This window comes from Emericellopsis cladophorae (assembly GCF_022114955.1).
Source record: "Emericellopsis cladophorae strain MUM 19.33 chromosome Unknown NODE_6_length_900724_cov_123_231613, whole genome shotgun sequence".
Taxonomy (NCBI): Eukaryota; Fungi; Ascomycota; class Sordariomycetes; order Hypocreales; family Bionectriaceae; genus Emericellopsis; species Emericellopsis cladophorae.
This window is the reverse complement of record NW_026250931.1, coordinates 221,672-246,036: the sequence shown is the minus strand read 5'-3', so window position 1 is coordinate 246,036 and position 24,365 is coordinate 221,672. Positions and strand designations below refer to the sequence as shown.

General features: G+C 54.9%; 5 protein-coding genes across 5 annotated transcripts; 2 read left to right on the top strand and 3 right to left on the bottom strand.

The window, feature by feature from the left end:
- Positions 1-116: 116 nt before the first annotated feature.
- Positions 117-713, top strand: J7T54_001638 (N-glycosylase/DNA lyase-like protein; the record flags this gene model as incomplete). The annotated part of the gene is made up of 1 exon (XM_051503656.1): positions 117-713. One exon carries the CDS (start codon positions 117-119, stop codon positions 711-713), a length of 597 nt encoding a protein of 198 aa, XP_051364618.1.
- A 333-nt stretch (positions 714-1,046) lies between these two features.
- On the top strand, positions 1,047-4,679 carry J7T54_001637 (U2 snRNP component-like protein; the record flags this gene model as incomplete). Its single annotated transcript, XM_051503655.1, has 1 exon — positions 1,047-4,679. One exon carries the CDS (start codon positions 1,047-1,049, stop codon positions 4,677-4,679), a length of 3,633 nt encoding a protein of 1,210 aa, XP_051364617.1.
- Positions 4,680-10,008: 5,329 nt separating this feature from the next.
- On the bottom strand, positions 10,009-11,166 carry J7T54_001636 (Zinc finger protein-like protein; the record flags this gene model as incomplete). Its single annotated transcript, XM_051503654.1, has 3 exons — positions 10,009-10,136; positions 10,191-10,654; positions 10,706-11,166. The coding sequence occupies 3 exons, from the start codon at positions 11,164-11,166 to the stop codon at positions 10,009-10,011; spliced, it is 1,053 nt and encodes a 350-aa protein (XP_051364616.1).
- A 5,598-nt stretch (positions 11,167-16,764) lies between these two features.
- On the bottom strand, positions 16,765-20,454 carry J7T54_001635 (Polarized growth protein-like protein; the record flags this gene model as incomplete). The annotated part of the gene is made up of 1 exon (XM_051503652.1): positions 16,765-20,454. The coding sequence occupies one exon, from the start codon at positions 20,452-20,454 to the stop codon at positions 16,765-16,767; it is 3,690 nt and encodes a 1,229-aa protein (XP_051364615.1).
- A 1,541-nt stretch (positions 20,455-21,995) lies between these two features.
- On the bottom strand, positions 21,996-24,353 carry J7T54_001634 (cellular morphogenesis protein; the record flags this gene model as incomplete). The annotated part of the gene is made up of 7 exons (XM_051503651.1): positions 21,996-22,391; positions 22,445-22,851; positions 23,131-23,258; positions 23,310-23,463; positions 23,510-23,932; positions 23,988-24,232; positions 24,292-24,353. 7 exons carry the CDS (start codon positions 24,351-24,353, stop codon positions 21,996-21,998), a joined length of 1,815 nt encoding a protein of 604 aa, XP_051364614.1.
- Between the last annotated feature and the right edge of the window lie 12 nt (positions 24,354-24,365).

The following is a 24,365-nucleotide window of genomic DNA, read 5'->3' as shown; positions in this document are numbered from 1 at the left end:
CAGAAGCCTTCCATGACTTTCCTCAACCAGCAGCGTTAACGGGAAAAGGCGTCGAGGCACACCTAAGAGAGCTAGGATTTGGATATCGGGCAAAGTACATCGCGGATACAGCGCGAATGGTTGCCCACGACAAGCCCAGTGGTTGGCTAGAATCACTGCGCAATCCTGAGTCGCCAGCATTTGGCGGCGCCAGTGGTGACCAAGAACTTCAGGCAGCATACAAACAGGCACATGACGAATTACTTACGCTCAAGGGCGTAGGGCCCAAGGTGGCAGACTGCGTTTGCTTGATGGGGTTGGGCTGGGGAGAGTCCGTTCCCGTCGACACTCACGTCTGGCAAATCGCGCAAAGGGATTACAAGTTTGGCAAGAAGTCAAAGACCTTCAACAAAGTAGCGTACGACGCCGTGGGCGACCATTTCAGGGTACTGTGGGGGAAGTATGCTGGCTGGGCGCATTCAGTCCTGTTCACAGCAGACCTCAAGCAGTTCGCTGAACAGGCGGCTGTCAAGGGCGAAGATGCGACCGCTGTGCAAGTGAAGGAGGAAACCACAGAGTCGCATGGGGTGACCACCAAGAGGAAAAGAGTCACAACTGTCAAGACCGAGGTGAAGACTGAGGTGAAGATAGAAGACGTTGAGGATCCAGAAGGCTTTGCATTGGCGCTTCCGAGAAAGAGACGGCGAACACGTCAAACGAGGAGCGGCAGCTAGAAGCTTGGTTTGTAATCTGCCAACCCAGATGGCATGTATTAATGTGCAACTCATTTTTATCGGTGCCTTTTCTCCAAAATGTTAATTACCTGGTAGACGGACCGCAGAGCATGTCAAGTGTCGACGGAAAAAGGTTATTCCGGAGAAAGCCAGTCGCGGGTCCGTCGCCTTTTGCCGCCAGCTGCAAAGCTTCTCATATGCCTGGGGTTTCAGTTTTACCTTCTCCCGTATCACCACCCGTCAACTCCTTCCATGCGCACCACCACCTCGGAGACGGCTACTTGTGATTTGGACGCGGGATGAAGCCCGGAAACTGCCACTAATTGAGCCAAGATGTCGGACGCCGAATTTGAGACGATCAGGAGGCTCCAGCAGGAGCGTAACGCGGCCGCCGCAGCCAAGAAGGGTTCGCGGACGTTTGACGATACGAATCAGCGAACCGACGCGACGAAACAGAAGCTCACGGACAGCGCCGACAATGAGTTGTACGAGCGCGATGGAGGCGACAAATTTGCCGGATATCACACGTCGCTGCCCATGGGCGACGAGGACGACGACATGCTAGAAGGCGACAAAACACATCGGCTTGTCGGCCAATACACCGCTTCACGCGACATAATTGATGAATTTTCCCGAGGAAATGGCGTCGAGGAGGAAGACATGCTGTCAGGGAGGGGAGAAAAGAGCGGCCGCATCACCGACCGCGAGACGGATTACCAGAAACGACGCTTCAATCGTGTCCTGACGCCCACCCGAGCCGATCCCTTTGCAGAGAATCGCCAAGCCGGCGCCGCTGAAAATGGAGCAGGCTACCGCGACATTATGGAGTCCCGTGACCTCGAGCGCGAGGAGGAGCGTGTGCGCCGGGCGATTGAAGCCAGACAGAACGGGCAACAAGACAATGGCGATGATGCAAAGCCCATGCTGGAGAATGGAGATAAGGAAAATGGCGATGCAGGCTCGACCGAGGCCGCCGCCGCAGGCCGAAAGCGCAAGAAGCGCTGGGATGTCGCTACCACTGACGATGCACCCACACCCGACGCTGAGGGAGACGCCAAGCCGAAACGCTCGCGATGGGACCAGACACCTGCCGTCGGTGGAGAGGTTGCGAAGAAGCGATCGCGTTGGGACCAGGCGCCTTCCGCTACACCCATGGGCAACCAAGGCTTAGCCACGCCAGCACCACAAGCAGCACCCGTGTCCATGTCGTTTGGTACGGACGTGGGGCGCAACATGCCATTGAGCGACGAGGAGCTGGATGAGCTTCTCCCAGGCGAAAACGAAGGATACAAGATCCTTGAGCCACCGCCAGGGTATGCCCCTATCTCGGCCCCAGCCAAGAAGCTCATGGCCACACCGGCGCCCCAGTCAGGCTTCATGATGCAAGATCCCGAGCAAACTCGTTTGGGAGGAAAGCCGTTGCCGGCTGAGATCCCTGGAGTTGGCGATTTGCAGTTCTTCAAGCCCGAGGATATGGCATATTTCGGCAAGCTTACGGACAATTCCGACGAAAACGTGCTCACTGTGGACGAGTTGAAGGAGAGAAAGATCATGAGACTCTTGCTCAAGATCAAGAACGGCACGCCACCAATGCGAAAGACTGCCCTGCGCCAAATTACGGACAACGCACGGCAGTTTGGTGCTGGCCCCTTGTTCGACCAGATCCTCCCACTCCTCATGGAAAAGACGCTCGAAGATCAGGAACGACATTTGCTGGTCAAGGTCATTGACCGCATCCTTTACAAGCTCGATGATCTCGTGCGGCCATACGTGCACAAAATTCTGGTCGTTATCGAGCCCTTGCTCATTGATCAGGACTACTACGCCCGCGTTGAAGGTCGTGAGATCATTTCGAATCTCAGCAAAGCCGCTGGCCTCGCTACGATGATCAGCACCATGAGACCAGACATCGACCACGTCGACGAATACGTGCGAAACACAACGGCCAGAGCGTTCGCCGTCGTTGCATCAGCCCTGGGTATCCCGGCGCTGCTGCCTTTCTTGCGAGCTGTGTGCCGAAGCAAGAAGTCATGGCAGGCCCGCCACACCGGTGTCAAGATTGTGCAGCAGATCCCCATTCTGATGGGCTGCGCAGTCTTGCCGCACCTCAAGGGCCTCGTGGAATGCATTGGGCCCAACCTCAACGACGAGCAGACCAAAGTTCGAACAGTCACAAGTTTGTCGATCGCCGCCCTGGCCGAAGCCTCCAACCCCTACGGTATCGAGAGTTTCGACGAGATCCTCAACCCACTGTGGACTGGTGCACGGAAGCAGCGAGGCAAGGGTTTGGCCGGCTTCCTCAAGGCTGTCGGTTTCATCATTCCTCTCATGGACGAGGAGTATGCCAACTACTACACCAGTCAAATCATGGAAATTTTACTTCGAGAGTTTTCTTCACCCGATGAGGAAATGAAAAAGGTTGTTTTGAAGGTGGTGTCACAGTGTGCTGGAACGGAGGGAGTCACGGCGGGTTATCTTAAGGAGCATGTGCTCGGCGACTTCTTTAAGAGTTTCTGGGTGCGGAGAATGGCCCTGGACAAGCGCAACTACCGTCAAGTGGTCGAGACGACTGTCGACCTTGGCCAGAAGGTTGGTGTCAGCGAGATTGTGAAGCGCATCGTCAACAATTTGAAGGACGAGAGCGAGGCTTATCGCAAGATGACAGTCGAGACGATTGAGAAGATGGTGGCCAGTCTGGGCGCGGCCGACATTGACCAGAACCTCGAGGAACGTCTAGTGGACGGGATGTTGCATGCGTTCCAGGAGCAGAGTGTCGAAGACGTGGTCATGCTGAATGGGTTCGGCTCCGTGGTCAACGCCCTGGGTGTGCGCTGTAAGCCCTACCTCCCCCAAATCGCCAGTACCATCCTCTGGCGGCTGAACCACAAGTCCCCGACGGTGCGCCAGCAGGCAGCCGACCTGGTGTCGCGGATTGCCATGGTCATGAAGCAATGCGACGAGGACGCGTTGATGGGCAAGGTCAGCATCGTGCTGTACGAGTATCTGGGCGAAGAGTACCCCGAAGTGCTCGGCTCCATCCTTGGCGGTCTCCGTTCGATCGTCACGGTTGTCGGCATCACCCAGATGCAACCTCCTATTCGCGACCTGCTGCCCAGGTTGACCCCTATCCTTCGCAACCGCCACGAGAAGGTACAGGAAAACACCATTGACCTGGTCGGGCGTATCGCCGATCGGGGACCGGAGAGTGTCAACGCCCGAGAGTGGATGCGTATCTGCTTCGAGCTTCTTGACATGCTCAAGGCGCACAAGAAGGGTATCCGACGAGCCGCCAACAACACGTTTGGTTTCATCGCCAAGGCCATTGGTCCCCAGGACGTGCTGGCGACCCTCCTCAACAACTTGCGTGTCCAGGAGCGACAGTCGCGTGTCAACACAGCCGTCGCCATTGGGATCGTGGCCGAGACGTGCGCGCCCTTCACCGTGCTGCCGGCGCTCATGAACGAGTACCGCGTGCCGGAGCTGAATGTGCAGAACGGCGTGCTCAAGTCTCTCTCCTTCCTGTTTGAGTACATTGGCGAGATGGCCAAGGACTACGTCTACGCCGTCACGCCGCTGCTGGAGGATGCGCTGATTGACCGCGACCAGGTGCATCGTCAGACCGCCGCGTCCGTCGTCAAGCATATCGCACTCGGCGTCGTGGGCCTCGGCTGCGAGGACGCCATGATCCATCTGCTGAACCTCCTCTACCCCAACCTCTTTGAGACGAGTCCCCACGTCATCGACCGCATCGTCGAGGCGATTGAAGCCATCCGCGTGGCCGTCGGCCCCGGCGTGGTGATGAACTACGTGTGGGCAGGCCTGTTCCATCCGGCGCGCAAGGTGCGCATCCCCTACTGGAGGCTCTACAACGATGCTTATGTCCAGGGAGCTGATGCCATGGTGCCTTACTATCCGAACCTCGACGAGGACAAGCCAGACAGGCCAGAGCTGGCCATTATCCTGTAAGAGTGGGACGTCTGTCATGTACAAGCTGTACTTTGTTTTCTGTTATGTCTTGGTTTTCATCACGGGAAGGGGGCGCGCGCCTGGGTTAGACGGGCGGTAAAGCATGTTACATGGCGTTTATAGCTTAATACCACCGAATGTCTACGTTCATCACTGCTCTCGTCTGGGCCGTTCATCTCGTGGGAGACGGTCCAACGTTTAGCAGCTTGCGGCAAGTCCCCAATGTCCAGCCGCAGCCCTGAGCGGGTGTCGCTACGTGGATGTACACAGAGCTTAGCTAGGCCCAGCCGTCCTTGATGCACATCACTGACTCGAGGCCAGCGCTCCGTCGCATAGGCCGCGATTCCATGTGAAGCTACGCGATTCGGACCTTGCCCAAATTCACCGGCGTCAAGCTCTCAGCTGGGCTTGGTCTAGCAGACACCCTTTCCGTGACGGCCCAGTGGCCACGTCCTGACATCATCTGCCCTCGACGCATCGCGGTGACCTGCCCAAGCCAAGCCAGGCGCATGTCATTTCGGACTCATTCATCCCAATGGCACTTTTGGCCGAAGCGTAGTGCGTGATACGTGGAGGTACACACTTTAGCCGCTGTAGCTCATCGAGGTCCGTGCAAGAGGATTGTGATGAGAATGCCGACTCTCGCCATGTATGGGGCAGGGTTACCCAGGCGACTTCCGACCGGCACTGTGAGCGGGGGGCCTACGAAGAGGTGGGGAAATCGAGTAATCTACCTCCCTGCTGAACATCGTCGTAGAGAACATCGTCGTGGAGGTTGGCGAAGCGCCCTGCTCTGCGTTGGCGGCGGGGGCGGTGGCAACTTTACTCGCGTCCCATGCGAACGGTCGAACCAAACAAGGAGACGGGATCGCCTGGCAAGACAAGATGACTGGCACACAATTCTGCCCGCCGCCAACAGAGTGTTGTCAGTGCTGGGAGCTTTCCAGCGGAGGTGGCACACGGAGGAGTTGTAAGCAATGCGAGCCTCCCCCTTCTCCAGCAACACAGCGGCCGTGGTACGCCAGGTCGACGTAAGCACTTGCTTCGCGGCCAGAAGAGCTCTAGAAGCTGGTGAAGAAGGAAACGGGATTGCTCACTGGGGCAGTGGTGGCCATTCCGCCGAGCGGCGTCAATGTCCACGACAGTGTCAGCCGAAGCTGGGTGGCACTACGTGTACGTTTAAGCCACAGCCGTGACCGGAGCTCCTCCACACAATAAAGGGACTTTTTGTTCGTCCCTTGTCGTAGCGGGTCATCGATCAATGTCCCCAGTCAGTGTTCGTGAGGCGTTGGTGGTCGACCACTCAGCTGCCAACACTGTGCCGGTAGGCTCAGGGATACCTGCAAGAGCTTGAGGGCTCACAAACAGCTTGCACACCGCAATTATCGCGTGCTCAGTGGCTGGTGCTATTGGAGTGCCGGCACGTGGTAAAGTTCTTGACTCGACATGGATCTCCTAATAGTCCTCCAAGACCAAGAGTCCAGACACGACGAGAGCCGGTTGACGGCCGGGCGACAATGCAGCCCGCTGCCTGCGCCAAGCGATGTGATTCTGCACTTCCAATATTCTGCACTTCCAATATCGTAATGTGATGCTGTGTGCACGTAGCAGAGCAAGCAGTTCATGGCGGAATCAGAGAGGGTGTCAGTTCTCCGTGCTTTATTTGGTTCGGCACTAATTAATGTGATGGAACTGGAGTTTGGGCAACAGGGATGACTACGGGCACGCCCCTCCGAATCTCACCCACAGACTGGAGCCACCAGGGGAGCACAAGCCCATGACGTTGAGGGAACCTCCGGCCGGGGCCTTGAAGACCCGTAGCTCTTGACGTCATCCAAGTACACTGCGAACGTCCTCTGGGCTCTAGCGCGCTGCACGCTGCACTCGCCTTTTTTCAATTCCCGCCCTGTCAATCCCCTTGACCCTGGTCTGTCCCCCGTGCGTCTGACCTTGATTGGGATAGTGGGCATTGAGGGACCTTTCTAAACAAGCGAGGATGCTGTGTGCCCCTGTTGCGGTGGCCAAATCTAACCGCTGCGCTGCACAGGATCAGCACTTGCCTGCCTGCCTTGGGGAACTAATCATCGGCAAGTGGTAGAATCTGTCAATGTCGTAGAAGTTACAGCATCAATACAGTTCGACCACGGAAGCACCAGAAGATGTGAGGAAACAAACTAACAGAGCGCCACCCACGAACCGCGTTGTATTATGAGTCCCGTAAAGGCTCCATACGTTCTCGCAAAGTACTGCACAGTCTGGTTGGTGTCTTTCTGGGTCGGCTCCAGTCTGCTCCCAGCACACACCCCTCCCCGCAGGCAGTCTAGACATGGAGCCAATGGAAGACGCCCGCGACTTGCGCGCTCCAGTCGGCCACCCTCATACAGTGCAGCGCTTCACACCATTCCCATTTCCAGCAAGACCCTGAAAATCCAGGGGGAGTTGGTGATGATAGGTGCCCTTTGCACTGTGCGGTCGAAACGATCGGCCGGTCACGCGCGAACGCATACTGGCTGGATATATCGTTGCGTTCGCATCCCTATTTACGCGATGGACGAACTGAGGGATGCCCCCCCTTGTTGCACATGCGACTGCAGTCCGATTCTACTTGTTCTGTCGCTTGTGATTGCCGACTATAGCCTGCCCCCCATTGCCGCAGCTACCACGTCGAGACGTCGTTGCACTCCAGTCCTTTGCCACGTAGGGGCGGTCCAACAGGCAAAATGTCGCGACGCGCCTCTTCGTCTAGTGGTGCTGGATGGGCTTTGTGCAGCTTCCAGAAGTTCTAGTGGCGTCCAGTCCTCCCCTCGCAAGACTAGATGCTGTGGTTCCGAGGCGGAGTTTCCCTGCCGCGTCAATGCCAGTGCATGGCGCTAATAAAGAAGCTACGTAGCACTGCAATTAATTCCCTTAGGCCGTCGCAGCTCCATGTCCCTCCCTTACCAGTACTGGTGGTGGTGCAACCAGGCCAGCCAAAATCCAGGAGCTCATTAGATGCCATTCCTCCTTAAAAAGAAAATTGGAACAGGAATCGAGGACGCGCATGCAGTCTACATTGGGAAATATAGGATGACGACAAAGTCTCGCGAAATCAGGACTGCGTCATCGTGTGTAGTAGTACTGTAGTATCGCCTTGGCTCTGGGTTCGGCGCCAAGAGCGCTCACCCGTCCGTTGCAGGTTGTCAAACTTACAGCGTGCTCTCGCCAAGAGGTAGATCGATCTCGACTCGACGATCTGGAGATTGTCGACAACGTTTATTTCGACCGCAAGCCAAGAATGACGATCTCCCGTCCAGTACCTCCCAAATTATATATATATAACATGCTCGTCTTCTTCTTCATTGCAAGTCCGCCCATGCCAGGCACATGTTTGCTGATGACCACTCGTGAGACGCGACACTTCTGCCTGGAACCTTGGGCGCACGCAGAGTACTCCGCACCTTGATCAATTTTTTTATTTTACGGATAATTTTTTTTTTTTTAAATTGGCCACCCGCCTGCGCAAGCCCGCGCCACTGGAGTGTACGCAGAGAACGGGTGCAAATCAATCAATCTGAATCGTCTGCGCCTCTCAGGAAGGGAACGCTCTCCAGCCTGTCGAGCCTTGCGCTCCCTTCCATGTTTCTTCTTCGGCCAGCTTCCTCTTTCTGGACACAAGCAACAAATTAAAGTACCTGCTAGGTCGCGGGTGCTGGTACGTAAGTGTGAGACTTGTTGTTGTTGCTGCTGAGCCTGGTGGTGATCAGCATATCATCGAGGGAGGACTGTCACAGCTCGTGCTTTGCTACCCAGACACCAACGATCATACCAGCAATCGTTTGCGACAGCAAGGTACTTGAGCTAGACTCACTGCCTCCTCACTGTAGATAGGTTTATTGCTTACCTAGTTGATCAATCGCTATCTGCGCACTCCTTACCATCTCCAGTTGCAAGAGGGGCCTCAATCTCATCCGACAGTCCGCGAATTCAGCAAAGTGATGATGCGGTGCGCCCCTCCCCTCCAGTCCCTCTCCTCCCCCCTTAGGGCGCGCCCCCCACCCACCCCCTGGCGCCTCCACAAAGCTTGTCCAGTCTTGACAACGGGCCTAATGGTAATTGAATCCCCGTGCGGAAATGATGGGCAATTTCTGAAACAACCCCGTTCTTGGGCGAAGGATCGGCGTCCCAATCCTGTCTTTCCTCCTAAACGTCCTCCGTCCGGCGTCTGATCGCCTCCATCACCATCCATCCATGATCCATCTGGGTGTCCCCCTTGTATGGGAACTTTCGCCAGTGCCAATCGGCGCTGCTGTGGCGTGCTGCAATCTGCTGGAGCCGGGCTTGCGTGGCCTTGCCTCGTGTTTCCTTTCGGCCAGAAGGCAAAACATCAAGATCAGTGTGCTGCTTGCTGCTGGCTGACAGGAAATGGCGGTGGACGCAAGCATCCGCGTCTGCGTCAGCCCTCAAGGAGGCTCAAAGATTGAAGGGGGTGGGAGGGGGGGAGGGCAACCGGGGTGCCATGGCGTGAATACGTAGTTGTTGGTAGCCCTGTCATGCAAGAGGCAGATGTTGCGGGCCGCAATGGGCGCATGGGACAGCCGAATTGCCGTCTTTCCCCTTCAAAGTTCCTTTGTGGACATCGTCGCACGAATATCGAGCGCATACTCAGGACACCAATTGAACCATGGATGCAAGTCAGATGCCCATCAAAGTACAGGTATGAGTGGTAGTGCTGAATTCGGTCTTCAGCATTGGGTATCGTGACTGTCGTCAAACTCAAAAGTAGGTAATACTCGTACAGCAAAAACGCCTCATCAGTCCCGTCTACCCACGCGCGACTCGGTGATGCAAATTCCCTCCGTATACCTTCCCCGAGCCACAAATTACCTTACTCGGTATGGAATTCCCAAACGCCTGCCTTGCAAGGATATATCGCCATGTCCGCAGAGGCTGTTTCTGGCAAAAGACCTCCCCCCAAGGTGCCATTCTCCACCGTCCCGGTAATGTGCTGTAGCACAGGGCCCACGTACGAGGCCTCTAACGGTCATGGGCTCATAGTAAGTGCCAAAAAAAAAAAAAAAAAAAAAAAAAAAAAATTCAAGACAATCCGACCGTGGCGCTGCAGTTGCCTGCTCTATGCGCGTTGTACAAGGTTTTGTCAAGATCCAGCCGTTGTGTGTGCGGCCATGGTAGCGGCGAGAAATCCTGCCGCCGAAAGAAGGACCAGTACGAACCGGGTCAGTGAATCCAGCACTGACCAAGAAACCAGTGGATGCACGGTTGCCATCATCTCGTCCCAGCGAGCATGTCCTACACTGGTGCTGAATGTGTAGATCCGTGGCTCTTGGGACCCTCACTCTGAGTGGTGATCCTCGGATCCGACCTCGGACTGAGCCTCACCCCGATGAACCTTGCGGTGACGGCGCAGGTTTGAAACAACGGAGAAGTGACGTCCACAACCCTCAACCTCGCAGGCAAATGCTGCACATGTTAGCGCCAATGCCCTGCGTTCTGTATTCGTGTGAGTATGCTTACGCTTCTCGCCGGTGTGGCTGTACATGTGTGTCTGCAGCGAGCTAGGCCTCGTGAAACGCTTCTCGCAGACCTTGCACTTGTGCTTCTTCTGCGTGCCCGACGATACTTTGGAGCTGAACTGGCCCATCATGGATTGCGGAGCGGGTGGCATTCCCGTACCCATCAACCCCTGAGGACGAGGTAGTGTCCGCGACCCCATCGACGACTCCATGTCGGAACCCGCAGTTGAGTAGTCGGACACTGAGTCACCGCCGTAATAGGAACTGAAGTTGCCACTGGAAGAGATGGAAGAGCTGGTCGAGTGTGTGGATGGAAAGCCATACGAGTCAACGGACGAGCGGTCGCTCCGAGCGGGACCGTAGATGTTTCTCGGTGTCTCTTGGCTCATGGCAAGCATGCCGTGGCTGGCATCGAGAGCATCGGCGAAGCCACGACGCTCATGATCGTGCTGCTGTTGAAGGCTTCTGGTTGCACATTAGTACGGCAGCCGCACAGGGCTCGAACATGCCACTCACGTGCTGGGATATTTGCGATCCGCCTCGCCTACCATGCCAAAGGAGGAACGCACACCGGTGGGGGTGTATCCCATGGCCTCGTACTGAGCAGCCGTCGGCGTGAAATGGCTGCCATGCACTGGGGAGGCTGAAGAGGCATAGCTGGTTTCCGTGCCATAGTGAGTTGAGGTGGGTGGCAATCGGTTCATGCTCATCATGTCGGCGGAGGAGCCAACAGGTAGGGAGCCATATGTGGTTGGCCGAGGCGCTGGAGGCTTGCCGGCCATCATGTTTGGGTTGAGAGGTGGTGGTTGCTGCTGGCTACCAACGAATGGGCTGCTGCTGCTCGGTGGTGGGTGAGAGGCGGAGATGGAGGAAGACCACGGATTCGAGAAAGCCGGCGCATGGCTGTGGTGATGTGCGTAGTCGAGGTTCATCGTGGGCCCGAACCTTTGCTGTGCCGAGTCCAGGGTCATGGTCATGTTTTGTGTGATGTGCGGGGAGGACGTTGGCCAAGACCTTGTGCCCAGGGATGTGCTGTGTAATTAAGACGTTGTATGAGTGAGTTGCTGCTTGTCTGGTTTGCTGATAAAGTCAAGTTGAGCCCAGGGCGTGCGTTGCAACGAGGCCAAGACAAGAGAGTAGGTTGATTAATAGCCTGTGCAAGAGCGTTGATCAATGCGAGATGTCAATCAATGGGAAAAGCCAAGAGTTGGAAAGATGAGAATGCGGAACCATGAGTCTGGAGATAGAATGGAGAGTCTTGATCAAGACCAGGTGGGATCAGCGAAGTCTTAAGTGCCCAGCCTTTTGGGGGCCCGTGGATTGACATACTTGGGGCGAGTTTGAGAGGCAGATTGCGCTGCGACAGGCGGCCCAGTGGGTGGCCTGCGGGTGGCCAGTGGGTGCAGGCGCGCTGGAGCCCTGGGTGGCAGCATCTCCAGGGGGTGGAATAGCAATGACAAGATGGCGTGCCGACATGAGCGTGGGCTAGGTGATCGGCAAGCTGGTGTCCTGTTTGCGAAGGCCGCAGCGACAAGGGTCTGGAGCGATGAGGTATGTAGTGGTTGGTCGGAGCCCAGCTACGTGCGTGCGCATACTGTACAGACGGTAGGTATGGACATATGTCCTAGCTCCACCTCGCGCGCACCCCACGCACGCCGTCCAGTCAACTTGCTTGACTAATGAGCGCCTGCTCGAATCCAGGGGCAAAATGGAAAGCCTCAAAGTGATGAATTAGCGTCAGAGCTGCTCGGTCTCCAAAGGACACCCAGCCCATGGTTGACGCCCGGTGACGAACCAACAGCGTTGCGTGCAAAAGGAACGCCATCAGAAGCGCAACCTGTGGACGTGGACGTCAATTCCGCGTGTCTACTCTCCCGATCCAAAGTCTCGAGTTCAACCATCGAGTCTTAGCCCCGTGTAGCTCGGGTGTCATTCTCAGTCCCAATGTTATATGGAAATTGAGACATACGAGACGCAAAGTGCCAGCATTACAGGGACCCGCGCTATGATGATGTCGACAGGTATCCGTACTTGGGTCCAGTCGAGTACAGTAGCACTGATCCAAACAGTGTGGGGCGTCAAGGTGTCAACCCCAGGGGTGTGGGAGTAGCGTCCGGGATGGAAAACTGGGCAGGGACAGGGCTTCCAGAAGGGCACATCAACATTCACCTCTCAGTTGCTAGAGGTTTGACTTCGAGTCGACTCGTTGACTGCGATCGGCGCTATAGCTGCCCCTGCCTCTGCCAGCTAGGTCGCAAGAGTACTTATATGATTGGTATGGCGAAGAGTGAATGGATGTAGGCTAGGAGTGGAGGACTTGAGTTGATGCAAGACCAGCGAGGTCGGATGTAATTCTTGTGCCGTAAATTAAAGTACGTAGTGATCGGGCTCGTGATCACCCGGCAGTTGAGCGTGGCTGAAATAGGATCGAGTGCTTGGCTTGCGGTGGACGTCCTCAGGGCTGCTGCCTGCAGGGTCTGCGTGAAGGCGCTCCAACAAGTCCTGTCTTGTCGTCCGTGCCGCCGCCACTTTGTTGAGCAACATGCTAATGATCACGCCGCCGCCACTGAGGCTTTGCTCGAATTTGAATCGGCGTTAGGAACAGATGTACAAGAGAGTTCTCCGCATTGTGAAGAAGTATCGGTGTCGATTTTCCCGTTGCAACGAGGCAATTGTTGGATATTTGGACTCGATCCTCCATGTCGATTCGCTAGTAGACGAACGCTGCGGCAAACAGGTCGACTCAACGTACGTACTACACTCTCGTGAAGCAACCAGATAATCAGCAACTCGATGGTAGAACACGGATAGTGAGGCTCAACCGCCGGTCGCTGTCGTGCTTCGAGGAAGGATCCGAGGCCTTGTGAGGACCCTTATTGTCGGGTGTAATTGATGTTACACCCCAGTCGGTTGCGGGTGAAACTGACGTCGGTGGTGGTGGCCTTGGGACGCCGGCGCAACGGACTTTACCGCGAAACAGCGCTCCCCAGAAAAGCCAAGATTGCGGGCTGCAAGGGTGCCGGTCGAAAGCATCGGGTTCGTGCGAGGGGATGAAGATAGCCGCGAAAGAATCGACAAGGACAAAATACAGTCACGGTCAGGCTATGAAGGAAGGTAGTAAGTATTACTTGCCGAGTAAATCGCAGTACTGGCCTCCCAAGGTAGGTGCGACTGTCTATCCACGACCAGTCTTTCCTCTGAGGTCTACGGGTACTCATAGAGCTGGGTAGCATACTAGTCAGCTTTTCAGCTCAAGGAAGACCGGATCCGACAGTGCTTCATTCATTTGTTATTAGTCGCCATATCTGCGACCCGTTATCAACAAGCAAAATCCGTCCAATTGCACGTGTGAATCTGGTGTTGTTCAGTCCTTTTCTTCCCAAATTGCACTAATATTATTGGGAGGAGCCAGTGCGAATGTCTAAGCGCAGTTTAGCGTCCTGACCCGCAGCCGCGACAAGATCCCTTGTCCAGTCGCTCATTCCCTCAAACTGTGCGGGCGAGGTCGGTGTTAACGTGTCCCACTGTTCTTCTCCCTCGCCCTTTGCGAAGTCGATGTCGGTCCTTTCTTCTCCATGAGAGTCACGCGATGTACAAAAGGAGATGTGTTGATTACGATCTTAATTCAGAACAATCCACCACATGCCCCATGGCCCCTCAAAACGTCGCCAGGCCTCTGCGACGGCTTCAATGTCGAGCGTGGCAAATCGGATACTTGTACGCTACCAGGCTCCCAGGACCCAGCGAGCACCCAGGTTGTTGCTGACGCGGCATTGCTCTTCGGGCGTGCGATTCGGCCATCATCGCATTCAACCGCTCTTTGCTGTGCTAGCGGATGTCTTTCAAAGCATTGTCGATTCATCCCATCTCCAATATCACAGTTCTCAATACTGTGCCCAGAGCATGGGCAGACCTGCCAAAACGTCAAAAAAGAGTGGCTCAATCTCATCGCGCATCAGTCTAAGCAGTTCGGGATTAGCTGCCCTCACCTAGGACTGGCGCCGGCAGACGTGATTTGACCCTGCCTCCGAAAGGGGACATCTCTGCAGCTGGGAGCCTGGGGTGTTGACACTGTTGAGGGCCTTGTTGGAGGCCGACCTCTTCGGGTGATAACTTGACAGAGAACAAGGTTCATATGATTTATACGCAGGTTGTTGTGACATTATTGGCAGATGGCTGATGCGGAACAGATGCACTTTGCAGCAACGTCCAGCCGTCTGGTACTCCATACAAACGCTCTACATGTACGTACAAGCCCAAAAATTCGGTCATATAGATGCACACGTTGGTCATGGAACGAGTACCAGTAGCTCTAGGTCCGAGCGCATGCGTGTGCTGCCGCAAGGACACCTGACTTGACATGAATCTTGCGTGACGGCCCTTTGTCAAGAAGCTACAATACCTGATATGCATTTCCACTTACACACTGCTGTTCATGGCTATGATCGTCATCACCATGTTTATTCCCCACATGCCCGCGCAATTTTGAAGAATCATTAGATGAAACGACGAAGCATGTCGATCACTTGTTGCAGGTGCCAGCAGAATCGCGTTCTATCGCGGCCAACGACGGCATCACCGCCTGTTGCCTACCCGGCGTCACCGTCAGGCTTCGACGAAAGTCAGTTGTCGTCACTGCCTCCTCTTTTGACAGCATGTGTGGACCTCTGGCATGCAAGGCTTACTATCCGCAGCAAAAGTCCTGTCATTCCGTCGTCAGCGCTGCAGCGTGGAAATGCAAAGACAGCTGCAACAAAGAGGCCGGCGTCAACACCTGAAGCTCATCAAGTAATTAATCCACACATGATGGCTCTTGAAATTGCAATGGATGGATGCCTCGCATGTTTAGTAACCCAAGGCTCTTGGATGCTGCGCCAACAAACTACCGGAACATTTGTCCCATAATTTACAGTCACGGGCGAGCCTAGCAGCATCATAGTCCTGCCGCCATGCAAACCACCCACAACATCAAGGAGCCTATTGGCACGCGTGAAAGGGTGTCTTGGTCGTGCTGCCACGCGGTATCACCACTTGTTGACTGCTAGGGTCGCGAAGCTTTGGCTCTGATCAGCAACTCATGGATGGCCTTTAACAGTAGTACCCGCATGCCCTGCTCATGCAGAGTCGAATTTAACCTCCAATTAAGAGGCAGCCCGGAAAGGCTGGCTCAGAAAGCTCCAGTTCACTATTCGATCACACGTCAGCCACCGTGAAACCTGGGTGACGTCGAAGGACAACATTGACCGACTCACACATCCATGTCCACAACTCACACACAGACGCATGCGAGGAATATGTCGCAGACACACATGGCCTCGGTGCTTTACAAGAAAGAACCTTTGCTTACTGAGCAGCCGCGACTTGCAGTGTATGAGATGAACACTCAGTGTCCCTGCCGCTCCATGTCAACAGTACGAAATTATCAGAGAGCCTAGAGGTGAAGAAGGCGCGCACATCCGTGGCATGGGTATATGTCGTTCTTCTCAGCATCAATGTTGCTAGCTGGAAGTATCGACTTGTTCTGCTCGTCAAGATGCCCTCAACCCAAGACATCATACCGAGCGGCAAGCATGCGGCGCGGAAGCCACTACCGCAGACACGCCGAGACATGGTAGATGATCCCGTCTCACGCCCGACATTGTGTCACAAAGATGCGTGCTCATGCTTAGCATGTTACTATGTCCCATACTTCTCCTGCTCCAAAACACACTTGCCGTCCTCGTCTGGCAACTTGTCACTGTTGTTCTGATCCTCCAGGCGGTGGGTGACGTTTTCGTCTGAGAGAATTGCAGCTTTGTCTTGTCGAACCCATACACGCGATCTGTGGACTAAACTCCCGGTGCTAACGTCGCTCCACGCGAACTGATCGAATCTCACTCTGTTAGCCGCCGCGGCCGACGCCTTTCCCGTCCGTTCATTCCACTGCCGCTCGACTGGCATGTACTACGGCGAGGGGACTTTTGGTAGCCTGTCTCAGCAAGTGTGGGTGACGAGACGTCCCGCGAAGTGGCGTCAAGCTTTCCTACACTGACAATGTGGCATCCACGCGCCCATGGCTCCAGTTGGATCCGGCAGCTTGGAGCTAACACTGTCCGAGGTCGTAGAGGTGTGAGTATCAAATCACTGGAATTCGGACTAAGTACACATCTGTCAGGTAAATAGTGTTGAGCTACCATAGTTGAGCTACATGTAGGCTTGAGATGCAGTAAAAACATTGATGATCCCATACGCCCACGTTCGCTCCCAATTTGCATCTCGTCAGTCAGTCCATGGGAGACTACGAGGCCTTAAAACGAAGGACAAGTAGGAAAAACATTGGAAACGAGAGTTCACCGCTGCACACAAAAAGGTGCACGGAGTTAATGTGTTAGACATTACTGACAATGGTTGCCTGTAGCCTTGTAAATCAAACGAAGAAAATCAAGGTGATCGGGTATGTAGCGGTCCTGAAATCCAGAGTCGCTTTTTGAGGCTTTCTTCCGAACCTCCTGGGTTCAGGAAAGTGATTCCGTAACGCCATCCTTTCCAAACGCCAAACGCAATGCACATAAGTAGCCGTAACAGTCGTCGAGGGATTATACCTGGGGTGCGCCGGAACGGCCTCTCCCGAGGGATTGGAAGAGCTCCCCCGGCGGGACCCGTATGATGCCACTGCCTCGATCATACATCGAGGTCGGTGCGGGAGTATAGCCCTCACGACGCTTGCGTAAGCGGTCAAGAACGATGCCGGCCACCACAATGAGCAGAATGATACCGAGTGAGATGGCCAAACCAATCAGCACGACGAAGCCCAGAGCCATGTGATTATTCCCGCTGGAAGAGAAGAAATTGTCCTTCTGGGAGAAAATCTTGGCAATCATGCTTGGGTCGCCGTTGGAGCTGGTGGTGATGGCATAAGGCTGAAAGTCCGTACCGTTGTAGATAGCTGCTGATGCCATGCCGAAATCCGGGAGTTGGAGAGAGCCGGTGAGCATCAGTACTTCCTTGTCGTTCAGGAGGTCGTTCTTATCGTGCCCTTCTGTTGTTGAAAAGACTTGCAGGCTGCGGATCACGGTTTCAGACCCTAGTGAGTGCTCGGCGGTTTGCCATGCGTCGCCATCGTATTTCATCAGAAACAGTGAGCTGTCCTCAGTGCTGACACCAGCGACCCAGATTTGATCACTGTCGCTTGAGCCTGGTGTCATCACTTGGACAGGGCCGGGCACAGAGTCAGCGGAAGGAAACGGCTCCCAGGCTTCGTCATCAGGCTTGTACACTGCCAAGGGAACGCGCCCGGTGGTGTTCTGCAAGTCCCCTCCGACGATCAAAGTCTTCTTGTCAGACCACATCAGGCTGTACACATCTCCACCCACGTTACTACCAGGGCGGATCCACTGAGACGACTCGACGTTGTAAAGACAGATTCCCGGGCAGTCCAGAGCACCTGCTCTGGTGAAGGACCCTCCGACGAAGATTTCAGAGTCTTGATCGGGCCGTGCACTTATGGCAGCAACTGTCGCATTTGCCCCAGTTATCAAGGGCGGTTGCACGCCGAAAGCTTTCGACTCGAGGTTGTAGGCAACGATGCCGCCGATTTCGTTGTTGTCGACAGTGCCGCTGACTCGACCGCCGGCGTACAATGTCTTCCCGCTGACTTCGACCGTGATGAAACTTGAATCGGCAGAGATGTCGCTGCCAAGGCCGGAGATCGAATCCTCGTCGTTGGCGTCAATAATGACGAGATTGTTGATGGTCTCGCCTTCCGATGGTTGGACAGTAAAGTGACCAGCTAGGATCGTCAGGTTGAAGTCGTCGTCGTCGTCAAAGAATGTTCCAGTGAGGACACCGGCCGCGGAGTCCTTGGAGAAGAGATCCCGACGTCTGTTTTGTGATGAAGACGATGCAGCGGGATATCCGAGTATCAGCGGAAACTGGCCTAAACCATTGTCGTTGAGCGTCACTGCACCGTTGGCCCCAACTTGAGCAGAAGATATTGAACCCGCATACAGAGGGTCAGCATCTGGGATGTCCAGGAGGCTTGCCGCGAGCTTGCCACTGTAAATCGGGGCTGATCCTCCGACGTTTTGGAGCCAGTTCTTTTCCGATGGCACCCAGATGGCAAGCCCATTCACCGTCATGGAATTGTGGTCTCCGAAGCTGTTGATCTCCGTGAAAGACCCGGTGAAAGCGATCGCATTTTCAGTTTTGTCATCCGTGAGGTTGACTTGGAAAGGTACAACGTGCTGGACCCTGCCGTTTACACCACCACCGAGTGGGCTCCAGCTGTCGTCCTCAACATTGTAGACGGCAACATGCTCCAGGCTTTTGCTGCCATCATCTTGAGACTCTGTAAAATCACCCCCAGCATACAGTTGACCATCGTTGCTGTACATGCTGAGCACCTGACCGTTCAGTCCGCCGTTGAGATTGCGTACTTCGTCGTCACTTGTGATAGCGACGATGTTCTCATGGTCGGCTGAAGTAAAGTTGCCACCAACGAACATCATGTCGTCGTGGGCTACAAGAGTCTTGACGCCTGTCTTCTCGTCGAAAGAGGCCCCAAGCTCGTTGACGGGGGAGTCCGCGAAATCGGATGGATCCACCTCCGCATTGCTGGGGTCATAGTCGAAAAGGCCATTAAGCCCACCAGTCGAATTGATCAACAGGAACCCGACCCTCTGGGCAACGATGATCTGGTCATCGATATCCTCCCCTTCGAAAGGCGACAGTGTGACAGTGGGCTTGAAGCTCTCAGAGGTCTTCTCAATGTAGCCGAAATAGATCTGGTCGTACTTGTCGTAGTTGTTGGTCTGGTACAGAACGCTACTGAAATCTGCGTCGTCCCGACTTGAGGACATGGTCCCGGTCACATTGACACGGCCTCTGCGATCACAGGTTTCGTCGGGGGCGCAGCCGGGAGTGTACATGTTGACAGAGTAGTTACCGGATTCAATGATATTCGGAACGAAGACGACCTTGGCCGAATCGGAAGCGGCATCGCCGAGTTCTGCTGTGAGATATTTCGAGCTGCTCTGGAGTGACGGTGACTCACGCCAGGGACCGGTATTTGTCGCATTAGCTGGATGCTCGATCCCACCGCAAGATGGTTCGTTAAAGTCATTGACAGCGTATGCAAAAACATCATCCTGGAAAAGCTCGAGGCCGGCGAGGCCGGCGCCAGACCCGTACCACTCCGATATGGCGATCTGAAACCTGTTCATCCCGACCTTGTTGACAAAGTGAAAGTCCTGGTACTCGACATCAGCATCGTCGCTGAGAGGGCATTGGCTGGTGCAGGTCCTATTTTCCCCGGAAGCAGGATCGATGTATGTAAGGTTCATGATCCCGTTGATGGGGAAGGCGAGGAAACGAAAGGTCTTGGTACCACGGCCGTCCTGACGCGCGTTCCACAGCCTGAGCTTCGTAGGCTCGAAGCCGAAACCGAAGTCTGCCTCCCAGAACCCAGGCGTGTTGTCCTGGACTAGCCAGGTTCCTGCATCTTCCGAGCCTCCCGCACAAACAATGTCCCGTGGGTTGCCGTTATCCGAAGCGCTATTGATAGCGGTAATATTTGCAGTTGACAGATTAATCGCTTGGCCGTCCGGTTCGCGAGGCGTACTTGCATTGCCCAAGCCTGTGAAGCTGCCCCCGAAGATGATGTGGCCACTCGAGGACTTGGAGATGGCTTCGACAGGTCCGTTGAATCCGGCGAAGGGCAGGTTGGTCCAACCTTGGTCGGCGTACCAGGCAATCGCATTTCTCGAGGCGGCTCCACTGAAGCTTCCCCCGACATAGACCGTGTCTCGGTCATTATCACAATAGAGAGCGTTGACTTCGCCTTTGAGCCCGTCAAGTGGGCTGATGCTCCCTGTCTCGGGGTTGTAGAGCGCAGCGGCAGTCGACTCGATGCCGTCCAGGCTCGTAAAGTTTCCGCCTATAACTACACCCTGCAGTTCTCCGGTACTGAGCGTGAACGTGCACATTGCGCGTATCGAAGCATCCGCCGATACTATGGATGTGAGCGCGCCATTTGGGAGCATGCCAAGTAGGGACTCGCTCCCATTGCGGCTGGGAGGCCTGCCGTTCTGGCCTTCGTACTCGTACAAGGAGATGCCATTGAAATCACCCGCGACACCAATTCGTCCGAGATCTGAAAGGTCGAGATTTGCTGATGGTGCAGGTTCGAAGGTGAGAGAGTTTGCTGCCAGAGGTGCCCAGGCGGCGAAGGCAGTTAGTCCAAGCCCAAGGCGCTTCGCCGCATAGCGCGGTCCTCGTTGTATTCGCATCGTTGTCGCGTCTAATTCTTGATGAAGTAATGACTGCGTTGCTCGAAGCTGGCCGCCTGTCAAAGCAGGTGTCGAATGGGGCTCCAAGCGTCACAAAGCTGTCGAATGGCGTCCGGTCGTTCAGCAGAGGACCATGGCAACGGCAGGAATTTGACAACGGGGGGTGAGGAATTCTGGATCAACGTGAGACCGTAGGGGCGGCGGTCTCGAGAATCAATAGTATTGAGAAAAGAGCGTGTCGAAAGTCAGTCGGTGAAAAGGATGAAAGGAGTGTGTGGTGCTACGTGACACGCAATCGACTAATTACCGCGAGCTCAGTCAGTCCTGGGAGCGTCGTCGGGATCGCGTCGATGGGCTTCGCGTGGTTGAAGGCGACGGGGAAAGAAACGAATGGCGTCAAGCTCAGCAGAGGCTGGAAGTTGGGTGAGGATGGGCTCAGGCTAGACAACGAGCGACTGGAGCGAGAGTCGTGCACTGCCTGCCGGAGATTGGTGGAGCCAAGAATTGAGGGAAATTGGCTTTGACGTCGGGAGGTGAAAATGGGCCACTAATCCACAACAAGTTAGTCGCGCTAATCTTTCAAGATCTCAAAGTCTATCGTGGTCCTTGGTGTATTAGCTTCGAGATTGGTTGTAAGCTAAAAGTCTGTTGATGCGAAAGGGTTGAATCATTCAAGTTCAAGCAGCAAGACCGGTGACAAGTCATTCATTCGATTTGGCGAGGGGGGCTGGCGTAGCACAAGCTCGGGACAGGGACCTGCGAAGTCGCTAGCGAAAGCATAGCGACAGTGCGAGTTCTCGATTTCATTCTCCGTAAAGTACTGGACCGAGTGATAGTGAACATCGTATGTTAATGAATAATACACCATACCTAAGTTTTTATCAGTCGCAGAAGCTTATGGCGCAGCTTGAGCTGCAGCTGGGGGCTTGCGAAGGAATGAATGCTTGGTGGGAAGGAAACGAGAGTGAGACTGAGCGACTGGGATAGCGAGAGAATCATCCGCAGCGGATTGATGAGTATTATCCGTACTCCGTAGAGGGACGAGCAAACTCAAACAGCAAACGTCGGACAGACGAGGGATGGCCTTCCTCTGATGCTTGAACCCATCGTTGTTCAGCAGCTGGTTGTACGGATGGATACCAGCCCCTGCATTGGTATTGTATGCCAGGGGTCAGACTTCCAGTCTTGGCCCGGCTCTTGGGATCCAATGATCAGCCCCCAACCAGCTTTGCGCGCATGTGCAGCAAAAGTCATCATCGCATCCAGTACCCAGACGCAACGACGATAAACCCTACAGGTGTCTGCGGGTACGACTTTATCCCCTTGCCTCCCATCCTGTCAAGCTGTTGGAAACTCCTGGTTAACTTTATGCTAGGGATTATCGCGCCTTTGACCATTGGCCACAGCCAGCTACCAAGTACAACTGGCCAACTTGCCACCCTGCCTAATCTCACGCTTGGTGGCCTGACAAGAGCTTGATCTTGGATCTTGATCATTGCCAACTCGCGGGCTGGGACTTCGTTCTATGAACTATCACTTGCTTATTTGCCCTGCCACTTGGTCTTGTAGTCGCGAGGGCTTTCAAAGTCCTTCTTCGTAACCGACCACATGCCTAGCTTCTTCTTCTTCGCCCTTGCCTCCGCCTTTTCCAGTGCAGCTTTGTTACCGCCATATTCACCGCCCGACTTCGCCTCGTATGTCGTCGCAAGTCCTGCCTTGACCATTTCCAGCCCCACGTTTCGTCGTAGGAGCCATCGCCTAACGAACACCGAGGCAACGATCCGGTCGTAGTGGTCTTTCTTGTAGACATAGGCCCGCACGTTGCGATGCAGAATGTAGCCTCGCAACCATTCTAAGGCTTCGGACGAGTAGGGTTGGGCTGGACGGCCGAAATGGGCGCATTCGGGTGCATCGATGCCAGCGATTCGCACAGAGATCTGAGTAAGCTGTCAGCGACACAGATCGCCCAACTTGTCCATTCAATGCTTACAGTCCGATCTTTGAGGTCTTTCCTACCCTCAGGGACCTTTCTCAGCCATCCCCATCCAACAGCTCTGCCTCCAGGCGTGTGGAACAAGTGAAAGTTGTCGCCATCACCCACACTGGTGACCCGGCCGTAGATGCTCCGCTTGTGGAAGTAGTCGGGGCGTACGTAGCCGGCGCCCGGGATGCGACGAAGAAAGTTGACGTAAAGCTGGAGTGCACCAAGACTGGCCAGCGAAAAGAGCACGACGGGTGCCCATTCCTTAGCAGCCTGGAACTGATTTTGGTCGTTCACGGACTCAACCCATGTGACCGGCTTTCGCTCTGCCGACTCGGCATCCTTTGGAGTCTTCGTCGAATCGAAAGGCCATACCATGGTCTTGATCGACCATGCGGGCGCAGTGCCGTTGACTTCTTACGGTGTGATGCAGAGAGCGGTGGGCAGACCACACTTTTTTACGTAGCGCGACGGGTGCGCGTTGGAGTTTCCCCAGATCGATCTGCTTTCTCCACAATTCACTCACTGGTGACTGCACTGGCAGTCAAGCTGGTCCCGCTTGCGCCATGCTTGTGATCTCGCACAACAGGTACTAATTGGTAGGATGGCCTCACCGGAGTAGGGAATCAATTGTGTATTTATACGCTTAAATTTATGTGTATACCAGGCGGCTCCACCGATAGCCCTGGGCCTACGCCCAAACCGAGCGCGCCTGTCGCAGCTGTAGCAAAAACTGGCAATCAAATCCCCTGGACCTTGAATGTTCTTCCACTGGCTGTCTTCCTTTCCTTCTCTTCGTTCTCGGGTCGAGCGCGGCGCAACACTACACTTGTCAGCAATCCATTCTTTTGTTTGTAATCGTATTCCAAGGCACATGCCTTGAAGAAAGTCGGCTGTGCGCTTGCGCATTCGGGAGTGGATGTAAGCTTTCGAGGCCTTGATGTGGTAATGGAAGTAATCGCGGAACGTCTGAATGTGCGAGATTACATCTTCCATACGCTGAGGCGTCAAATGGCGAGGGAAGAGCACTAGTGTCATTAGCACAGGCCCTGTCAGTGCGGCGGGACGGCGTACCAAATGTGACGTAGCCAACCTTCTCTCCGTCTGTCGTCTTGATCCCAGGCACACCTTGTAGTTCCAGAGGCGGGTCGTTTCTGAACATCACCTGAGGCGCATTCTGGATAGCCCTCCGCCTTGCGTCCACGAACTCTTGGATGAAGACTTTTCCAAATACTCTGTCAGTTTCCTCGCGGAAGATGGTGCTGAACATCACCGTGACTCTGTCGTGGCTCGCCTTGACGTAGATGGCTTCCTCCTCACGGTAGTGGATCGCCTTGACCTGCCCTCCTTCCAGAACGCCCTTGGGAGCCTCCTCGGAAGAGAATTTTGAAGCCTCCTCCTTGAGCTGGTAGTGTTCCTCGTACGCAGCCTCGAACGGCGCAGCCATAGCATTGCGCTTCAGCAGGGCAAACTTGAGTGCCAATGCATCGCGTTCCTCTGGTTGGATGTCAGCACATCTCTTCCTGAGAACGACCGCCAGACCAAGCCCTACCCTTCTCGCCCGTGACCCCTTCCACATCAATCAGAACGGAGAAATCATAGCCTGGTTCGGTGCTGGTTACGTAGTCGCCGTATTCGCGCTGGAGGACTTGTTCAGCGCCGTGCTGGACCAAGTCTCGGAAGCATCTTATTTGAATTGACAACAGAATCTTTGTCTTCGTTTCGGGAGTCGAGATGTGGAAAGTTACGCCATCGAAGTCGGAAACTGTCTGGTCAATGGAAGCGGGAGGGGCATCTCTGGGAGAAGATGTTAGCTTGAGGGCTGCGGTATGTGACGCTGGGGTGTGGCATTGTACTTTGCGAATCGTTCCTTGAGAACAGACTGAATTAGAACGTTCTGATAGTCAAGCAAGAGCATTGTGACGGCTGT